Source organism: Furipterus horrens, unplaced genomic scaffold, assembly GCF_987537825.1.
Source record: "Furipterus horrens unplaced genomic scaffold, mFurHor1.1.pri manual_scaffold_3, whole genome shotgun sequence".
NCBI lineage: Eukaryota > Metazoa > Chordata > Mammalia > Chiroptera > Furipteridae > Furipterus > Furipterus horrens.
In genome coordinates this window covers 35,000,914-35,015,065 of record NW_028327173.1, presented here as the reverse complement: position 1 = coordinate 35,015,065, position 14,152 = coordinate 35,000,914, and the positions used below count along the sequence as shown (strand labels likewise).

General features: G+C 39.3%; 1 protein-coding gene across 1 annotated transcript in view; it reads left to right on the top strand.

Moving 5' to 3' along the window:
• The window catches only part of FAF1 (Fas associated factor 1), a 396,465-nt gene that overhangs the window by 18,274 nt on the left and 364,039 nt on the right, over nucleotides 1-14,152 (top strand). Inside the window, exon 2 of the mRNA XM_090269431.1 lies at nucleotides 4,080-4,148. Within this exon, the coding sequence (XP_090125557.1) occupies nucleotides 4,080-4,148 (69 nt within the window). The remainder of the gene's footprint in view (nucleotides 1-4,079; nucleotides 4,149-14,152) is intronic.

The following is a 14,152-nucleotide window of genomic DNA, read 5'->3' as shown; positions in this document are numbered from 1 at the left end:
TGTCTGCCTCTCAGTTTTCTATTTATCTCTTAAGACTTTGCATAGGCATTATCTCCTATGAAGGTTTCCATGACACTCCCTCCTTTGTACTTATAATTCTTATATATACATATGTCATTGTACCTATCACATTACTCTTCAGGTATTTGTTTACTTGTCTTTCTTATTAATATGTGAGTTTCTTACAGTCAGGGACTAGATCATTTCAGTATTTCTGATGCCTGCACACTTTTGGCACATAATGTGTTCTCGTTGAATATTTACTAGAACTGAACTAGATAATTTTGAGCTTGTTGAAATAAAATGAAGATGAGAAGGATATGATGGAGTTTTAGAATCCTATTTCGGAAAATAAAACCTGAGGGAATATTTTGCAACAGAGCTGAACATTATAGGGAATGCTAATGGTACTTCTGGCCAAGATAGAGGTGTAGGTAAGCATGCATCGTCTTCGTGCACAACTACAGTAAAAAGTACAACTAAATTACAAAACAAATTTCACCCAGATTTGTCAGAAAACTTAAGCTGTGTGTAAGTTCACCAACCAAGGATTTAAAGAAGCCACATTCATCCACATGGGCCATGCTGCTAAGACAAGGAGTCAAAGCAGCTCTACCTAATAATACACAGAAACAAACACAGGGAGGCTGCCAAATTGAGGAGACAAAGGAATATGGCTCAGATGAAAAAACAAAACAAAACCCCAGCAAAAGAACTAAACATATGTAAGCTCCCTGGTAACTATTATAGAAAGCAAAAACAGATACACAAAAGATAAAGTCGTCTAAGCATGCCTGTACAGAATATCAACCAATTACAAAGGATGAGAGCAATAGAAGAAGAAAGGGACAAAGGAATTACGAAACAGCCTGAAAACAATTAACAAAATAGCAGTAAGTTTATACCTATAAATAATCACTTTAAATGTAAATGGACTGAATTCTCCAGTCAAGAGCCATAGAGTGGCTGAATAGATTCTAAAAGAGGATCCAGCTATATACTGCCTATATGACACTCACTTTAGCTTTAAGGGCACACAGACTGAAAGTGAAGGGATATTCCATGCAAATGGACCCCCCCCAAAAAAAAGAAGCTGGGGTAGCTATGCTTATACCAGACAAAATAGACTCTAAAACAAAGACTTTGGTAAGACACAAAGAAAGTCATTATAAACATATGTATTTTTACAGTTTTTAAAATTTGTTTTTAGAAAGAGGGGAAGGGAAGAAGAGAGGGAGGGAAACATCAATGTGCGGTTGCCTCTTGTGTGCCCCTATCTGGAGACCTGGCCCGCAACCCAGGCATGTGCCCTGGCTGGTAACCGAACTGATGACCCCTTGCTTCTCAGGCCGGCACTCAATCCACCGAGCCACACCAGCCAGGGCAAGAAGGTCATTATATAATGGTAAAGGCATCAAATCACCAAGAGGCTAAACATTTGTTACTATTTATGCACCCAGCATAGGAGCATCTAAATATATAAAACAAATATTAACAGGCCTAAAGGAATAAATAGCAATACAATAATAGAAGGAGACTTTAATACCCCACTTCTTCAGTGGATCGATTATTCAGACATAAAGCAGTTAGGAAACATTTCCCTAATGATTGGTGATGTTGAGCATCTTTGCATGTGCTTCCCGTCCATTTGTATATCTTTGGAGAAATACCTGTTCAAGTTTTGCCCATTTTTAAATAGGACTGTTTGTCTTTTTATGATTGAGTTGTAAGGGTTACTTATATAATGTGGATACTAGACCCTTATCAGACATGATTTGCAAATAGTTTCTTACATTATATAGGTTGCCTTTTCATTTCCTTGATAGTATTCTTTGATGCATAAATATTTTAAATTTTCTTGAAATCCCACATATATGCATTTTTTGTTACTCATGCTTTTGATGTCATATGTAAGAACGCATTACCAAATCCAAGGTCATGAAGATTTACCCTTATATTTTTTCTAGGAGTTTTATCATTTTAGCTCTTATATTTAGGTTGTTAATCTATTTTGAGTCAATTATTGTATGATGTTGTAGATATCCAGTTATCTCAGACCCATTTGTTGAACGGACTGTTCTTTTCCCTTTGAATTGTTTTGTTACCCTTTCCAAAACTCAGTTGGCTATAGATGTATGGTTTTATTTCTAGACTCAATTCTGTTATGTTGGAATGTATGTCTATTTTATGTCAGTATCACATCGTTTGAATTACTGTAACTTTGTAGTAAATTTTGAAATAGGGACGTTTGAGTCTTGCAACTTTGATCCTCATCCCCAAGATGCTTTTCACTATTCTTGGCCCCTTGCAATTCTGTATGAATTTGAATTTGAGGATGAGTAATTCATTTCTACAGAAAAAGCTGTTGGAATTTTGACAGGGATTGCACTGAAATGGAATTAACTTAAATATTGTTTTATTTAAGCCAATATAGTCAAAATGCCATTTCAGTGTATTCAATAGAAATATTATTAATGAGTCACTTTACATTTCTATTTTTGTACTAAGTTTTGTTTTGGTGTGTATTTAATACAGCATATCTTTTCCCCTTTTTATATCTTTTAAGAAAAATTATTGTTTTTTTTATTATAGTTTTCCCACTTTTTCTCCCATTGCTACCCCGCACACTCCTTCTGCCACAGTCAGTCACCACCCCACTGTCCATGTCCATGGGTCATTTGTACTGTTTCCTTGACTAGACCCTTTCCCTTCTTTCTCCCCTTCTCCCTGTCCCCCGACCCCCTAGGTCACTGTCAGTCTGCTCCTTGTTTACATACCTCTGGTTCTGTTTTGCTCGTTTGTTTGTGTTGTTCATTAGTTTCTTGTATTAGGTGATATCATAGCAGCACTATTTACAATAGCCAAATGCTGGAAACAGCCTCAGTGCCCATCAGTAGATGAATGGATCAAAAAACTGTGGTACATTTACATGATGGAGCACTATGCAGCAGAATGAAAGAAGGAACTGCTACCTTCTGCAACAACATGGATGGGACCAGACAGTATTATGCTTAGTGAAATAAGCCAGGCAGTGAAAGACAAATACAGCACATCTTAATGCAGTTGAGATACATTTCATGGGCTCAGAAGCCACATGTATTTAGTTTTACTTTAGGTTTTACTTTAGTCTATTATTTATTTGAGTTAATTTTTGTATGAGAAGCAAGGGATAAATTATTATTTTGTATAAGGTGCAAGGTAGGTATATTCACTTATTTTACATATGGCTATCCATCAGAAACTTTTTACTAAAGTTCTGGGCAGTTAGAGATCTAGAGATCATCATCTGGGCTCCAGAGTTCAATATTTAAACATACTTTCTTTTACTGCTTTATTTTATTGCCTTTTATTGCACTGTAATGTAAATTTACATTATATTGGGTTGGCCAAAAAGTCCATATGGTTTTTTTTTCTGTAAAATAAGACATTTTTCATAAGAATTAAAGATATTACAGTTATTTTCATAATATCTAGATATTTTGAGTATGCCGGCTATCTCCTGCTATTGGCTTCTAGTGGGTAGAGGCCAGGAGTGCTACTAAACACCTTCCAATGCATAAGACATCCCCTCAGCAAAGAATTATTGAGCCAAAATGTCAGCAGTACCAAGAAATTTCACAAACCATTTTTGACACATTAGATCAGTCACAGCACCTTCTCCATACACTGCACAAATCTTTTTTTGGTGTTTCAGTTGTGTTTTTACCTTTTTTGAAATAATAAAGCATAATATGCCAAAAAAGTTGCTTATTTTCTTCCATCTTCAATATTAAAATGACTGCACAAAAATTCACCGATTTTGATGTTTTTGTTTTTGTTTTTAAACGCACGCTGATTTGACAGTTAAAGACAACTAAGCACTACTAGAGCTGTTGTACAGAAAAAATGTAATGGACTTTTTGGCCAATCCAGTAGTTAGTTATTTTCAATTCCTATGTATAAAGTGCTTAGAAATGCTAGGCTTTATTAACACATCTATTCAGACTTAAATTATTCATTATGCTATATACCTTTTTAAGATTAATTAACCGCCCCATTCCCCAAATTTTATATAAAATTTTTATTTACTTTGTTTCCAGGCATGCACTGGCATTGAAAACATTGATGAAGCTATTACATTGCTTGAACAAAATAATTGGGACTTAGTGGTAAGTACTTTAAAAAATTTTTCCAGCTCTATTGAGCTATAATTATCATATAATATTATGTAAGTTTAAAGTGTATAGTGTGATGATTTGATACACAGATGTGTTGTGAAATGCTTCTAATAAGGTTGGTTAACACATCCCTCACCTCACATAACTACTTTTTTGTGTGGTGAGAACTCTTTAAGATTTATTTTCTTAGCAACTTTCAGGTAGACAAGTATAATGAAGTATTGTTAACTACTTACCATACTGTGCATTACATGCTCAGAACTCGTAAGTGGAAGTTTGTACATTTGACTACCTTTACTCATTTGGCCCCCTGCTCCTGGCAACCACCAATCTACTCTGTTTCTATGAGTTTTGGTTTTCTTTTTGAATACATGTAAGTGAGATCATAGAATATTTGTCTTTCTCTGACATTTCAAGTACCTTTTTTGTTTATCTGACCACTAATCAAATTTTATGAGTTTATTTTATTTATTTGAGAAAGGAAGGGAGGGAGAAAGAGAGGGAGAGGAACATTGGTTGCCTCTCACACATGCCCAAATGGGGACCTGGCCTGCAACTCAGGCGTGTGCCCTGAATAGGAATGAACTGGCTACCTGTCAGTCCACAGAACGATGCTCATCCCACTGAGTCATACCTGCCAGGGCCCAAAATTTATGAATTCTTTAGTGTCTATATTCTTATAGTTGGTTTAGCATGCTGTAACTCTCTTAACTCTAATCTGAATGAATAAAATATGAATTTTATATCTTTAGTATGAAGTTCATATTTAGTTCAGAATTACTAAATTATGAATTCTTAAATTTAAAATTTTTAAACTTCTGTCTTACTGTATATTAAATTTCAGCTTCTCTATAGTATTGTGGTGGAAGAAGAGAACAGTCACACTTGTCTGAATGACTTTTTGATGTTTCCCCCTCACTTCCTGGGGACTTCACTGATGATTATTCCTTTCTAAAGCTGTTAAAGAAGTGGCATTCTGCTGTGGTTTTCCTTATGAACTTTAGGCAGTTTATTATAAAAGTGGTTTAGTTTTGGTGGTTGGGGTTGGGGAGGTGGCAGGAACTAAAAAGGCAAGGCCCAATATAGCACAGCACATTCACAAAATTATAATTTATTTATAATTGCAAAGCAAACAAAAAAAATGTACAACAATCTCAGAGCAGTTCTGGTTGTATTGGGATGAGACAGATGTCCCTCATTGCCTTTGAAATCCTAAAATTTAAATTGCAATTTAGAAGAAGTGCTTATTTTCAAAAGTCAAAACTTGAAGTGTGTACTTATAGAGCTTAGGCTAGATATGTAGGTATATTCAAGTTCATACATGGACTTACATAATCAACTATCAGTTACCTCTGTGCTTTGTGTAGATTTACTACTATTACTTTTCCTCAAAATATAAAAAACATTTATTTTTAGCTATAAAAGTAATAATGCTCATTGTAATGAAATGAGAAGAGAGAATTTACAAAGAAGAAATTAATAATCACCTTTAATTTCATCACTTAGTAATTGTTTAACAGTTTTTCCAGGGTGTTTTCTCTTATGTGATTAAAAAAAAATTTTTTTTTTTAATATAAATGAGATTGTTCTGTTTCTACTGGTTTGTGATCTGCATTTTTGGCAAAACAACCTATCATGAATATTTTTCTATCTATGGAAATGTGACTGTTCATCATTTTTTAAAATGTTTGTTTAATGTTTGCATGTTATTTCATGGTGTGGTTGTAACATACTAATTTTACCAATCAGTAGACATTTAGGAATTTTGCATTATTTTGCTGTTATGTACATTACTATAGGAAACATTCATGCGCATACATTCCTGCATACTGAACCTATTATTTTCCTAGAAGATACTGAATAAATTTAATTCATGATTGAATATCTGGGTCAAATTGTATACACACTTTTAAGTTTTTAGATACTTAGAGTTAAATTGCCTTCCAGGATGGTTCCACGTTTCTATCAACTATATACATTTTGAGATTGCCTATTTCATTAAACCAGCGCTTCCTTATTAAAAAAAATATTCTGGCACTTGTCAAAATTTACAAATATTTGTATAGCCTGCCTCCAAATCCATGCTTCTACCACTGTGCTGTACTCCTAACAAAGCACGGTGTCGGGCTGAGGGGCAGCAACTCATTTGGAATCATGTCCCCAGGTTTCATGTCTTGAAGTTTCTTTTGCAATAATGGTAATTGGTTTATTTAGATTGTATATTTTTAGGGTATTTTTTCAGAGAGGCTGATGTAAATTATTAATCGAGGTTAAAAATGCCACCAATCCACTCTTGCATGGTATGGATGAAAGCGATATGGGATAGACTAAAGGGAGGTTGTGGACTAGACATAATAAACTACAATTCTTTGATGTGAGTATAACCATTTATGGGAATGGATGTAATTTCTTATCTGCTCCATATTGGTTTATGTTCATTATTTTCTCTGTCCAGTCTGTCTAGAGAAGGAGAATCTTCCCAGATAGTGTTAAATAATTGAATGGTACAAGTGCTTTCCAACTCTTTCTGAGTTAATTGATTTTGGAAAATGTTGTAATTAACACTTGGATTAAAAACACTGGTGCTATATTTTTGAAGAAATGTGATCTTATGCTGTATTGGGCCCAAGCAAAAGCATCAGACTATCTTTCACAACCTTAAAATTTTGGTTTTTATTTTTATTTTTTTGAATATATGTTGTAGCTGCCTTTTCTCTCCAGGTAGTCCACTTTTATCCATAGTAAAAATTTGTTGTGCTGTGTAACTATCTTGCTTTATAAATTTTCTCATTTCTCCTATTTTTATACCATACTTACATTGTGGTTTTTAAAAAATGAAAAGTATTTTAAATTACCCATTACTAGTTCAAATTTTATTTGGATCATGGAACTTTTTATATGAAATTTTCTATATTTTTCCAGTGCATTATATTTTGATATTTAGTATTTCTATATTGTGATAATCACTTCTCTGTATTTTACAGGCCTTATGGAACAGTTCATGTAATTTGAGTTTCTAACCTAAGACATGTCTGTATTTTAAATTTTCTCTACATATTAGTTAGATCTCTCTTCCAGTGTTATTGTGCACATTTTACTACAGGAGTGTAGAGGAATGTGAGTTAGGCACCACAGTCTGGAATTGTAATGAATTTAAGAAAATCTGATAACAAAAAACTCATTCTGTAAGTACTGAGTACTTATAATGTAATTTATTCTAGATATTATACATTGAGGGCATAAACAGATGTAACAATATATGGTGTCAGACATTGAGAACTATACTGAAAAATTGATAAAACATGTGGTCTCTCTTTTTTTCTTTTTTCCTTTCTAATTGTTTTTTTTTAAATCATCCGAGGAGATGGATATATATATCTATATAATTTTTTTTTTTTTTTTAAGAGAGAGAGGTAGGAGTTAGGGGGAGAGAGAGACAGACAAGAGACATCAGTTGGTTGGTTGCCTCCCATGTGTACCCTGACTGGGAATGAACCCACAACCTTGTTATGTGCCCTGCCTGACCAGAGATCAAATCCACAACCCTTTGCTGTATAGTTGATGTTCCACCCAGCCAGGGCAAACACGCGGTCTCTTAAACATATATATTATAGTCATAAATGGTAATAACTTCCTGCAAAAATTATTGCAAATACTTCAGCTATTTGATAAATATAGACAGACAAATAAAAATTATTCCATATGAAAATATAGCCCACTTTTAGGAATTTTAGTTATTAGTAACTTTCCTTGATCATGCACCTTATTTTCATTATATATCTATCCACAAAGCTGTGCTTTCAAACCCTGTTTTAAGTACCCCACAGTTAGACTGCTTATTTTGAGGCAGCTACAAGTTTGGTTATTTCTGCTAAAATTTTGAAGACAATATAACATAAACTTTAATACTATTGGAAAGCACTTGGACTTCTGTTTCAGTTGACATGAAGCCTGTAGTCCCTCCCTGTCTCTATCTACCTTAGACTTTCATTTTTTTCATATTGTCCTGCAATTATAATTGATGCCTTTCTTGCAGACAAGTATTTTTAATTTATATCCTGAAAGATAAATATGGAAGGAAGAATTATTAGTAATGAATTAGAACTTTTGCCAAAGGACTATCTTCTTACATGGAGCATGCTACATGAGTACTATAAATTGTAATCTGGGCTCCAGAATTGAAACACCACTCATTTTCTGTTTTTAGTATAGAAGAATTTGGGCCAGTGGACAATAGAAGTCTATATGGTTTGTGTTGATTTCGAGTAATCAAAATGTAAGACAGCTAACTATAGTGATAGTAAACCCATTGCATTAATCTCGAATCAGGACCCTTGGCTTGTCAAACCTCTTGCCATTATTTTATGAGGTATGGCCTAGGCCAAGTTACTTCTCTCTGAACTTTTTCATATAATTAAGGGAGTTGGAACAGACTATTCTCAAGATCCCTTGACATTGAAATATTTATGAAGAATTTCTTTATGTCCTAATTTCTGTTGAGATTTTACAAAAGCATTCAATTATGAATAGTAGTATAAGCAAACATTCTAACAGAACTTCCTAAGCTTGAAACACTTGTGCACATACCATTTTGTTAAATGGCACGGCAAGATGCCATGCCAGTTAGTTGTTTCACAAAAGGTCTGTATATATGAAATTTCCTCAATTAGTTAAAATTTCCAATGAACTCTCGGAGATCCAGAGATATCTGACACATACTTGGTAACACAGTGCTAAGAAAAATAAAGTAAAAGTACACATTAACCTAGCCATACTACATTTTAAGTACTCTGTGCTCTTAGGAGATGATTTTTGAACTTTGTACTCAAATTTTGCTCTAGTTTACTGCCTCTGCTGACATAGCTATTTTGTTGAAGAAAGACTCTATTCAGAGGACTTGTATTTGTCTTTTACTACAGGTTCCAACTTAAGGCAAAAATGGAACAAATCAACCTATATTTGGATTATTACTGAAATTTCTAGTCTTCAAAGATAATGTTGTATTAATAGAAGCTTATAATAAAGTAATAAACACCAAAGAGTCAAACCGAAGAAAAATTATCATGCTCATTATCTGTCTCATTTTAAGATTTATTTAAGTGCTTTAAGACATTTTCAGCTCTGGCTGGTGTGGCTCAGTGGATTGAGTGCTGGCTTGCGAACCAAAGGGTTGCCTGTTCAATTCCCAGTCAGGGCACATGCCTGGGTTACGGGCCAGGTCCCCAGTTGGGAGCGCGTTAGAGGCAACCACAAATTGATGTTTCTCTCCCTCTCTTTCTCCCTCCCTTCCTCTCCTTCTAAAAATAAATAAATAAAATATTTAAACAAACTTTGGGAATAAAAAAATTACATTTTCACTTTTGAAGAAATGTATCTTAATGAATATCCGAAAATTCCTTAGAACAGTTTCTTCTACTACTCTACTCAGGATGTGGCTATAGAGTTCCTCGAATGTACACTGCTTTTTTACTTTATACAGTGTTATGAACACCTGCAGTTTTATGAATGAACTAGTTTAACCAGTGACATAATGCGTCTCTGTCATCCTCAGAAAGCAGCCAAGCATTGAGCGCTGGCCTTCATCAATGGCCATGAGACATTGGCTTATGTTTGCGCGGATCCTTGCTATGACAAAAGAGAAGTTACTGTGAAGGAATATCTCATCCTATCAATTTGTCCTCTTTTGATATAGCCTTCTTTGTATCCCTTGTTTTTAAGGGACTATAAGCCCATTATTTTACATAATTTTTCAATTTCTTAATTTGTAATTTGACCACCATTCTACCTCTACTGTCTCTTCTTTTTACTGAGGATCTACTTTGTGCTAGGCATCATGTCAAGTATTTACCTACATTATTTCATTTAATTTTTACATTGACTGCCAAAAGTGGAAAGTTAGGCATTATCTTTATTTTATATATGAGAAACTGAGGTCCAATGATGTTAAGTAAACTATCCATGCCCATCCATACCACTGATAAGGGATAAAACTGATTTTTGAGCACAGATCTGTCAGTTCATAAAATTTTTTATTGCTTTAAAATCATGGTTTCAGGTTATTAGATTTTCTGTATTCATTTTGTTATTCTATGAGCATCTATATTTAAATTTTTTCAGTTGCAGTTTACATTCAATATTGTATTAGTTTTTGGTATACAGCATAGTGGTTAGGCAACCATGTACTTTACAAAGTGATCCCTCTCATATTTCAAATACTTACCTCTCACCATACATAGTTATTACAGTATTATTGACTATATTCCCTGTGCTGTACTTTACATCCCCATGACTGTTTTGTAACTACCAGTTTGTACTTCTTAATCTCTTCACCTTTTGCACCCAGCCCTCAGACCACCTCTGCACTGACAACCATCAGTCTGTTCTCTGAACTTCTATATTTTTCCTCCTCCTACTCACAACTCATTTCACATCGTCAAGTGAAAGAGCTCTTGCTATAGTTACATAGTGGTACTTGAAGTATGTTTATGCTTTGTTGAACTATACTGTAAGATTCTAGAGTAAAGAAATTATATTTATTAATTTTGTCTTGGCACATGGTAATTGCTTCGTCGTCGTCGGCAGCCGTCCGTCTCGAGAGACGATGGCGTAGCTTCCTGAGAGTCTATCTGCACCGCCGAGAATGGCTGTGCAGTCCGATTCGGGAGTGACAATCCCTGCCGCACTTGTTACAGGTGAAGGCAGATGGCTGTTGTTGCTGCTGTTGGCGCTGCTTCCGCCTCGATCTTTTCTGGACCGCCTCCTCCTTGCGCGCAGCCTCTGCGCGTGACGTACCTTGCCTGACCGCGAGCCTCCAGGCTAGGCGGTCGTCTGCTTGAACTTCCCATGTGTTGAGATTGATGGAGCATTGTGTCATGTCCTTTTTGCAGATGTCTTTGAACCGCAGTTTTGGGCGCCCTGTCATCCTCTGGCCTTCTGCTAGCTCGCCGTAGAGGAGGTCTTTGGGGATACGGCCTGCATCCATTCTTTTGACATGGCCGAGCCACCTGAGGCGTCTCTCGCTAAGAACTGCATGCAAACTGCTCATATTGGCTCGCTTCAGCACCTCGGTGTTGGGGACCTTATCCTGCCAGGCGACATGCAGGACGCGTCGCAGGCACCTCATGTGGAAGCTGTTGAGTTTCCTTTCGTGCCTTGCGTAGGTGGTCCACGTCTCGCTGCCATAGAGGAGAGTGCTGAGTACGCAGGCTTGGTAGATGCTCAGTCTGGTTTTCTCAGTGAGGCTGGAATTGTTCCACGCTCGCCGGTTCAGTCTGGCCATAACTGTGGCTGCCCTGGCGATTCTCCAGTTGACCTCCAAGTCGACTGACAGAGAGCTCGAGATGGTGGACCCGAGGTAAGTGAAGTCGTTGACAACCTCCAGGGTGTATCCGTCGATGGTGATGCATGGGGGAGTCCCCGTGCCTTGAGCCATAACATTCGTCTTCGTCAGGCTGATGGCTAGTCCGAACTCCTTGCATGCATGGGAAAGGCAAGTGACTAGCTGCTGGAGTCCCTCTTTGGAGTGTGATGTCAAAGCTGCGTCGTCGGCGAAGAGCATCTCACGGATGAGCACCTCTTTGACTTTGGTCTTGGCTCGTAGACGGGCCAGGTTGTAGAGCTTGCCATCGGATCTGGTGTGAATGAAGACACCCTCGCTGCAGTCCTTAAAGGCGTATTGGAGGAGCATGGAGAAGAAGATTCCGAACAGCGTAGGCGCGAGGACGCAGCCCTGCTTTACTCCGCTGCTGACTGGGAAGGCCTCAGAGGTTGCGCCGTTGTAGGACACCGTGCTGTGCATGTTGTCGTGAAAGGACATGACCACAATAAGCAGATGTGGTGGACAGCCAATCTTCCGTAGCAAGCTGAAGAGTCCGCTTCGACTGACCAGATCAAACGCCTTCGTGAGGTCAATAAAGGCGAGGTAGAGTGGTTTATGCTGCTCGTGACACTTCTCCTGCAGCTGGCGTAGGGAGAAGATCATGTCCACTGTTGATCGGCCAGCTCTGAAGCCACACTGGGACTCTGGGTAGACGCGGGAAGCAAGGGTCTGCAGGCGGGCAAGAGCGACCCGGGCGAATACTTTGCCGACGACGCTGAGGAGAGAGATGCCCCGGTAGTTGTTGCAGTCGCTGCGGTCTCCTTTGTTCTTGTACATGGTGATAATGTTGGCGTCTCTCATATCCTGGGGGATGTAACCCTCCTTCCAGCAGAGACAGAGTAGATGGTGGAGCGGCTGTAGCAGGACTGGTTTCCCGCTCTTTAGGATTTCTGGAGGGATTCCGTCGCTTCCTGGTGCTTTCCCGCAAGCGAGGCGGTCGATGGCTTTGCTGAGCTCTGCCGCAGTAGGTGGGGTGTCTAGCTCCTCCATGACTGGTAGGTCTGGGATGGCTTTAAGAGCAGTGTCTGTTACGGTGTTCTTCGTTGCGTACAGCTCGAGGTAGTGGTCGGTCCACCGCCGCATTTGCTGTTCCTGGTCAGTGATGACCTCACCTGTCTTGGACTTAAGGGGGGCGATCTTGGAGGGGATTGGGCCTGTTGCCTTCTTGATACCCTCATACATTCCTCGTGCGTTGCCTATATCGGCGGCTTCCTGAATGCTTCTGCACAGGTTTAGCCAATAGGTGTTGGCACAGTGGCGGGCGGTCTTCTGGACTTTGTTCCTGGCAGCCCGTAGAGCTTGAAGTGTACTGGGAGTGGGCGTGGCCTTGTAAGCCAGTAGGGCCTTCCTCTTAGCCTCGATCACGGGTTCCATTTCTTCCCAGTGAGCCTCGTACCAGTCAGCATTCTTCCGCTCTTTCTTCCCGTAAGCAATAATGGCGGAGTTGTATATGGCGTCGCGGAGACGTGGCCAATTGGATTCGATAATGTCATCTGCCGCCACTCCCTCGCCGAGTGCATCTTCCATCTTGTTGATGAATTGCTGGGTCTTAACTGGGTTGCTGGCACAACTGGTGTTGATGCATGGGCGACCCTTCATCTTGGAGTGGTGCAACCTCTTCGGCATTATGCGCACCTTGCTTACCACGAGGGCATGGTCCGTGTCGCAGTCTGCACTGTGGTAGCTGCGGGTGAGGAGGGTTCTGCCAATATCCGTTCTTCTGGTGATGATGAGGTCAAGCTGGTGCCAATGGCGGGAGCGGGGGTGCCTCCATGACACCTGGTGGATCTCTTTGCACTTGAAGAATGTGTTTGTCACGCACAGGCCGTGGTGACACGAAAGCTCAAGCAGTCGCTGACCATTCTCATTGATCTTTCCTCTCCCAAAGTTTCCAAGGCAGGTGGGCCAGGCCATGTGGTCGGCTCCTACTCTTGCGTTGAAGTCTCCAAGGAGATAGAGAGCGTTACTTCTGGGAATCTTGGATAACGCTTCGTCCAGTGCATGGTAGAACTGTTCTTTCTCTTCGGTGGTGGCGCAGAGGGTTGGGGCATACGCGCTAAGAATGCTGACTGGGCCGAAAGTTGTTGACAATCGGAGGGTAAGTAATCTCTCTGTGCCTCCTGTGGGTGGCTCTATGGAGTTAACAAGCGTGTTCTTCACAGCGAACCCAACACCGTGCTGTCTTGGTTGGTCCGGAGACTTCCCTTGCCAGTAGAAGGTGTAGTTGGTTTCTCTGATAGTTCCGTTGTCGGCCAACCGGGTCTCCTGTAGAGCCGCAATGTCGATGTTTAGTCGTGCCAGTTCCCTATCGATGACAGCGGTTTTCCTGGCACCCTTGATCCACGGAAGGTCTGCAGTAAGTCCGGGGCACATGGTCCTGATGTTCCAGCTAGTGAGGCGAAGAGCCGGAGGCTTCTTTCTTGTTGTTTGCTTGGAATTAACTGGTGCGGGTGTTTTGTGGCCCACTTTTCGAGAGGCGCCTCTCTGATCCCCACGCACCCAGTGGGGCAGGCGAGCCATGGCGAGACGGTAGCTGTCCAGTGAGGTGCGATGACCTCTCCCACCGTCAGAGGAGACCCCTGGCGCTCGTTTCCTACGCCAATCGGATGAGCTTATA